At 40.5% G+C, this 8,215-nt stretch overlaps 1 protein-coding gene across 1 annotated transcript; it reads left to right on the plus strand.

The window, feature by feature from the left end:
* The first annotated feature begins 854 nt into the window (after nt 1-854).
* LOC143975786 (chymotrypsinogen A-like) lies at nt 855-7,817 on the plus strand. The gene is made up of 7 exons (XM_077478315.1): nt 855-1,000; nt 2,874-2,977; nt 4,203-4,282; nt 5,469-5,547; nt 5,745-5,925; nt 6,762-6,895; nt 7,607-7,817. Exons 1-7 carry the CDS (start codon nt 949-951, stop codon nt 7,766-7,768), a joined length of 792 nt encoding a protein of 263 aa, XP_077334441.1. The 5' UTR covers nt 855-948; the 3' UTR covers nt 7,769-7,817.
* Nucleotides 7,818-8,215: the final 398 nt, after the last annotated feature.

Here is an 8,215-nt window from a genome sequence, read left to right on the forward strand (position 1 = left end):
TTTGGAGTGGGGGGCAGAGCCCATGTTGAGGGCATGTGGCCTGGTATGGTTCAGAAGGGGAGGGAGCACTTGCTCACCCCCTCCCCCCTTTCCTGGCCTGCCAGGCTACATGGAATTGTCCTATATTGATGTTGGAGGGGACCTCATCCCTTTTTAAAAAAATAATTTGCATGGGGTTCCCCTTAAAATCCATAACAGACCCATAGGGCCCCCACTGCTTTTTTCACTTTTTTTCAAATGCCAGAAATGCTTTTTTTTTTCATTCAGCTGTCAGAGGGGAAGCCCGTTGACAGCTGATTACTCATCCGATGTTGGGGATGCGGCGGCCGTTTTTCTGGCCCCGTTAAAAACAACCAGATATTCACTGTGCCCCGATTGGGCAAAGCTTTGCCCAATCAGGGTTTAGAATGCACTGTGCAGCAAACATCCCATCGAGCGCCCTGCAAATTCGGGTGTTTGCCGGACGGGCAAACAGACGATGTTCAGTACAAACTTTTGCTCTGCCCGAACCGTTTGCCCAACTCTAGTGTTGAATTCATAAAATAAAATAAAAACACAGTTCCAGAAAAGAGGTTCTAAATTTTTTTTGTAATCTAAAATATTAATTTTGTAATTCCCTTTTAAAACTTGTTTTTTTTTTTGTAATAGGAAAATGTTTTTTGGTAATGTATAGCAAATGACCTACCAATATGTTGAATGAATAATTTCACATAGCATTAAATAAATATTCCGTGGGAGCCTTGCCAAATGGTGGCTCCTCTGACACACCTGCTACTTTACATCTCAAGGTCCAAGTAAGGAAAAATAGTATATAGTTTGATCAAGGTGACCTGATGTAAGGAGCTAAAATTGTCCTTATCTCAGACAAGCTTTCGCCTGATTGGTGGATTGGGTGTATATAAGCCAGACAATCCTGTCCATTCTTTTCCAAACTTGATTCCTAGCAAAATGGCAATGCTGTGGTTCCTTTCCTGCCTAGCCCTCCTTAGTGGAGCTTATGGTGAGTACTGACATTCCTCCTGTATATTTGTCTTGTGTTTTAGGGTAGGGATGGCAGGAAAATACCAAGTGACATGACCAGTCCAAAAAGACCAGGTCCATCAAGTCTGTCCCTTTTTATTTTTTATTCTTTTTTACCCTTTTTGTATACATCGAATTTGTCCCGTTTAAATTCACTTACTGTTGGCTGACTCACTAGCTCAGTCAACCATCAACTACTCTTTTGGTAAAATAAGGGGTCTCGCCCAACGCATCCTTCAGCCACCTTCCCAGGCTTTCCAGTCCAATGGCTTACTATTTAGATAACCAAGATCCGGAACTTACCTGATCACCTCTATGGTCTAAGACGGGGGTCTCCAAACTGTCTAAACGAAGGGCCAGTTTACTGTCCTTCAGACTTCAGGGGGGCTGGACTGTGGTAAGTAGAAGTATAAAATACCCTAGCGATGGTGGCAGGAGAAATGCCCCCCCATCATTGATATTAGTGGAGGAATAGTACCCAATCTTTGGTATCATGGAATTGAATAGTGTCCCAATTTTGGTATCAGTGGAAGGAAAAGTGTCCCTTCTTTGACATGAGTAGGAGGAATAGTGCCCCTTCTTTGATGTCAGTGGGCGGAATAGTGTCCCATGGTTGGCGTCAGTGGGATGAATAGCGCCCTATGGTTGGTGTCAGTGGGAGGAATAGTGCTTCATCCTTGATGTCAGTGGGAAGGAATACTGCCCCATCATTGGAGTCATTGGGAAGAATAGTGTTCCATTGGAGAAATTATGCCCCAGTGTTGGTGTCAGTGGAAGTAATAGTGCATCATTGTTGGTGTCAGTGGGAGGAAAAGTTCCTTGTATCAAAGGGAGGATATGTGCCCCACGGGCCGGATAAAGGCAAGCAAAGGGCTGCATCTGGCCCCCAGGCCACAGTCTGGAGACCACTGGTCTAAGAAACCAGAAGTATTTAGTCATTTCTGGATTCGGTCCAATGCGAACAGGCCATTACTGGCTCTTGAAAGCATCTGATCAAACCGATCTTGCTTGATGCAAATGGTGTTCACACCACACATGTGAGGTATTGCCGCAAACATTATAGCTAGAGCAATAATTCTAACACCAGACCTCCTGTGTAACTCTAAACTGGTAACCCGTAAAAGCTTTTAGAGAGTCGTCTATGGAGATTTTTATGTACTGCAATTTGATGCCATTCATGTGCGCAATTTTAAAGCATGACATGTTAGGTATCTATTTACTTGGTGTAACATCATCTTTTATATTTTACCAAGCAATTGGGTATTATATTGTGTTTTTTTTGCATTGAAATTCATTAAAGTATATCTTTTCCTAAAAACATTGCGTTTGAAAAAAAATACCATAAAATAAATACATAAAAAATTGCAACACCTAAGTCCACATTGAGGAGATTCTCCCTTTCCATTGTCACCAAGACCGGTGGAGATAGAGAATCCACCAGATGTCACTAGAACAAGGGATGAGGGTAAACCTTTCAATGAGGACCTCTTATTCAAAGGTAACTTTCTAAAAGGGCAATTCCCCTCGCTTTTTAGTGATTTCCTCTTAAATCCTCTTAGTCACTTCCTGTTAAACGTCTATAACCAAACGCATAGAGAATTTGCCCCAACAGGACATGGGAAGCAAACAATAAACTGTGAGGAGAATTCATTTTTACTTTATATGAAATTAAAGAAGTTATGGAATTTGTGAGATTTTTGGGTGTCTCTATTTTCTGTAGGGTTATAGAGCTAAAAGTAATAAAAAAAAGTTAAAATCCCAAGTAATAACATCGTCCATAAGTATAAATATATTGGAATACGACATTGTGTCAGTATAAATTTACTAACAGTTAATATTTATGTCTTCACCAGGCTGCGGTGTTCCCGCAATCAAGCCCATTATTTCCGGCTATGCTAGGATTGTGAATGGTGAGAATGCCGTCTCTGGATCTTGGCCCTGGCAGGTGTCTCTGCAGGTACAACCAAACATTTCTTCCTTCGTATTCTGGTAATGAACATTATATTACAATGTGATAGAGGAACTTGAGAGAGTTTTGCCCATCTTCCTTGTTACTCTTGTCCAAAACCCTATATTTCAGAGAAACTAGAGATTTCAGAAAGTCACATATTGTGACGTAAATCATTTTCACATTTTTACATGCCAGTCATCACTCCTCTGAAGAAAGTCTAAGCCTTTTCCAACAGTCCATTTTACAGCATTTTTTTTAGCGTCCCCAGGTCTAATGGTTTTTCCCTACATATACTGAAATGGCAAAGATGCTGAAGGACCACTCTGATGGGGTACATTGTGCATTGGCTACAGTTAACTTTAGACTTCCTTCAGATTTCTGCACTGTAAACAAAAGGCCGCCAGGGGTTTGTAATGTGTGATTTTGAATGCAATGATATGGTGGACCTGGTGGGTGCCCATTACTGCACCCTATAAAACAACATAGTACATCCAAGCACAGAGCAGAGACATACATAGACATACCAGTTTCCTATTTGTGTAGACACATTAAATGAACTGCTCTACTCAGGTTTAAAACAGGATTTACTGGTGGTTTTTAATGCAATTTTCAGGTGCAGGTGGACCAAGTAGGAGCCCATTACTGCACCCTTTAAAATACACTTAAACTGCGGCATACAGGAATTTTTGCACAGCCACAGCATGTTGTATCCAAACACAGAGTTTTAATCTATCTAAGTTTTCCCCCTTCTGCCTGCTATGTGTAGGTTTGTTAAATGTACTGCAGCAATCAGGAATAAAATAAGCCTTGCTAATAGGTAATATGAAGGCTAAGAATGCCATAGCAGCTCATAATTACCCACAGACAGGTTTTAGCTAATAAAAAAAGTCAGCAATTTTTAAAAGGTGGTAAATCTGACTTGTGCCATCACCTATAGTGCTCACACTTGCAACGTGCAGATGTGTTGCATCATGTTTTGGTCTACAAGTCTGAAATAAGCCATACAAACAGGGAAAACTGAAGCTAAGCTTCCCAACAAGCTTAAAACCTCTCACGGATTCTATCAGTTAAGCTCGACTTTTTTTAACACCCTATAGCCAGCCCAGACCCTGACTATGTTTCTTTATTGTAAGCCTAACACAATTCCAAAATAGCATTCATGTAATGTATATGGGAAAGAGGAGTTTCATAGAAAGATTAAATTGATCTGATGATTCTTCTTACTCTACAGACCAGCTCTAGATCCCACTTCTGTGGTGGTTCTCTGATCAACAATCTCTGGGTTGTCACTGCTGCCCACTGCGGAGTCACGTGAGTCTTATATGATAATATTTCACTGCAAAGTCAGCGTTCACTGCAATGCTTCACTGGTAACCTGTCCATCCAGAGCCTCTGGTTTATAGACCAGATACCTCCTAAATATAGAACAATTTATCCAACTGTCCATCCAGAGCCTCTGGTTTATAGACCACATACCTCCTAAATATAGAACAATTTATCCAATTGTCCATCCAGAGCCTCTGGTTTATAGACCAGATACATCCTAAATATAGAGCCATTTATCCAACTGTCCAAGCAGCACATCTGTTTTATAGATCAGATACATCCTAAATATAGAAACATTTATCCAACTGTCTATCCAGAGCCTCTGGTTTATAGACTAACTACATCCTAACTATAGAGCCATGTATCCAACTGTCCATCCTGAGCCTCTCGTTTATAGACCAGATACATCCTAAAAATAGAATCATTTATCCAACTGTCCATCCTGAGCCTCTGGTTTATAGACCAGGCACCTCCTAAATATAGAGTCATTAATCCAACTGTCCAACCAGAGCCTCTGGTTTATAGACCGGACACATCCTAAATATAGAACCATTTATCCAACTGTCCACCCAGAGCCTCTGGTTTATAGACCAGATACCTGCTAACTATAGAACCATTTATCCAACTGTCCAACCAGAGCCTTTGGTTTATAAACCGGACACATCCTAAATATAGAACCATTTATCCAACTGTCCATCCAGAGCCTCTGGTTTATAGACCAGATACCTGCTAACAATAGAATCATTTATCCAACTGTCCATCCAGAGCCTTTGGTTTATAAACCGGACACCTCCTAAATATAGAGCCATTTATCCAACTGTTTATTCATGCCAGTCCATCACATGTATACCATGGCTTCTATAGAGTTGGGCTTTTTGGGTAATGGGACAGGATAACCAGACAGGTACCGGTGCTGGGACTTGAAATTAAGAAAATGATGACCCTTTTGTCCAAAAAAAGGCAATGTCAACTTTTGACATGAGTGTGTACTATTTCAGTAAATGTGTCTGCAGTCTATGTCTACATCCTTGTTGACTTTCAGTTATAAATTTAGAAAGTGTTGGGAAACGTTCTGGTCTGTGAAAAATTCTGAGATTAAATATCAGAGGTGACATCTGAAATATCAAACCAGCCTTATGGCAACTAATGACCATTTTCCTCTTCCATCCAGAACTGCCCACACCGTGGTCCTGGGTGCATATGACCGATCCCTATCGACTGAGGCCACCCAGAGAATTGCTGTCGGCAGAGTAAGTGGTTTTCTTTTTCGATATAGAGAGATAATCAGCCATAGACAGAAACTTCTCTGTTTGTCTTTTTCCATAACGTTAGACAGTCAATCATCTACTCTATTGGATACAATTGAAAAGCTACAGGTTCTTTGTATGAAGACTGGTTGGATTCACCTACATTTCCAGGAATTTCATTCTAACATAACTTTTCTCAGGCCTTCAGACACCCCAATTACAACTCCCAGTCCATCATCAATGACATCACCCTGATCAAGTTGGCCACTCCCGCCACCTACACCAGCCGCATTTCCCCCGTGTGTCTTGCTTCCACCGTCGATGTCTTCAATGGAGGAGAAAGATGTGTCACCACCGGATGGGGATACACCAGTGCTGCCGGTAAGGGAATGAGAAATTCTGCCAAAAAAACAAAACATAACGCATTTGTGCATTTGAGATGAAAATATGTTGTACACTGAACCAAAAATTGCCCCAAAAAAATCAAAGATGAGATATTAAAGTGTATGTAAAGCTAAATAACTACACTATTTGTTTCCTTTAGTAGACATTTTTATTTATTTTTATATAGAAGCCACCCATGCACTTTAAATACCTGGTGATCGTGCCAATCTTCTACTGATTCAAGGGCTTCCTGTTCCGTACTGACCATGTTAAACATGGCACTGTGTACCTGTAGTTCAGTAGTTAGCCTTGTGACATCACAGAATTGACACGCGCCCTGCCCAGCCCGGCTCAGGCTTGATTGGCAGTGCCTCCGGGTAGAAGTCATGCTGTCAAATCAGCTGCAATTTATGCGTGACCAGGGGAGTGGACGATCAGTAGCCAATCACAGCCTATTCAAGTCAATGGGTGGATCTTTCAGCTGAAATCCCAACCCACCCAGCAGAAGGACTCCGGGAAGGAAGACGTGACCACTGTATAATATCTTTCATTTCAGGCTTTTGTTTTTTTTTTTAAAATAATGATGCGATGGCTTGCTTGTTTGTTGAAGATTTCACACTTTTTGACCTTTTTTGTATATGAATAAGCCCAGTAACGATCACACTGTGCTCCTCTACAGTGCAATGAAGGAATAAGGGCGAGCTATCATAAACGTTAGATGGGATTTTGTTGGGAAGTTGTTGGGGACTCAAAGTGCCACATAGAACCTCTGTGATGATAATGTTGCTGCACATTTTTCATATTTTTTCCATTCTCCCTTTTCTCCCTTTCAGTTCAAATCACTCCATCCAGGCTTCAGCAGGCATCTCTCCCTCTCCTGACTACCGCCAGCTGCCAGACCTACTGGGGATCCAACATCAGGGACACCATGATCTGCGCCGGTGCCTCCGGTGTCTCCTCCTGCATGGTACGATGACTTTTCCTACTAGCTACCGTTGCTCGGCTAGGGAACCAGAATCCATGGCCAAGGTAGCCCAAGCCCATGTGGTTCAGCTCCTCGAAGGATCGGGCTGGTGTTTCTACAAACCAGTATACATTATTGCTAAAGGAAATCTGCTAGAGAAGCTAATAAGAATGTATAATAGGTTTTGTCCAATTATGCTTTATTTTTACATCTAGAGAAACGACTTTCTTATAAGCACTTAGCACAGGACTATTGAATGATCGGGGTGGAGCTTAGCTCTGTAGGGTGGGGCATAGATTGGCGCCATATGTATATATAGAATTTAGGATTCAGAGACTCTCCAGGGGCAGAAAATCTCCATTTAGGAACTTCTTGCTCTATAAAAATGTAGTGTTATAACAAATTTACAAAGTTCTAAACGGCTAAAAAACAAATCAGGATAGATTTCTATTACTCTTCATGCAGCTAAGCCTAGAACAGTCTCTGAACGTTTGAGGTCTCCAGCTGCCTCCATATACGATCCCAGTCCTGGTAGTCACTGGTGGCTGATTTAATCATTAATTCTGAGGCATAGCTGTAAGTAGATGAATATTCTTCATGGGCAGACATATACTGTAGGGGGCGCACAGCTCAGACCAACCGAACTTATTTAAAGTGAAACAATGTTCGTTGTGTGAGGAGTTCTCTGATGACGTCTCTTCTTTTCTTCTTCAGGGTGACTCTGGTGGACCTCTTGTGTGCCAGAGGAACGGAGCCTGGACCCTGGCCGGTATTGTGTCCTGGGGCAGCTCCTCCTGCTCTACATCCACCCCAGCCGTCTACGCCCGCGTCACCGCCCTCAGATCCTGGGTGGACCAGACTCTTGCTGCTAACTAAATAACCGTCAATCCTTTTATGATACTCAATAAAATAACTTTGTAATCGATATCTTGTTTTTGATTCCTTTGCCTAAATGTGTTCACAAAGTAGATAAAAAAATATATCATTAGAAGAGTCACTTGTATGGGTACCCAGTTGGAAATGTAGCAGAGAGTAGGAATCAAATATAAAGTTGAAACCACATTTTATTATTTATTATATTTATTATTATTATTATTTATTATTATTTATTATGAATTTATTATTATTAATTTTTTTCTTATTATTATTATTATTATTTATTATTAATATTATATTTATTATTTATTATTTATTTATTATTATGAATTTATTTATTATTATTATTATTATTATTATTATTATTTATTATTATTATTATTATTATTAATATTATATTTATTATTTCTTATTTATTATAAGAAAAAAAAACGCATTAACATAACA

The sequence above is a fragment of the Lithobates pipiens genome, unplaced genomic scaffold (genome assembly GCF_037356315.1).
Source record: "Lithobates pipiens isolate NorthernLeopardFrog02 unplaced genomic scaffold, aLitPip1_a1.2 Scaffold_13, whole genome shotgun sequence".
NCBI classification, from domain to species: domain Eukaryota; kingdom Metazoa; phylum Chordata; class Amphibia; order Anura; family Ranidae; genus Lithobates; species Lithobates pipiens.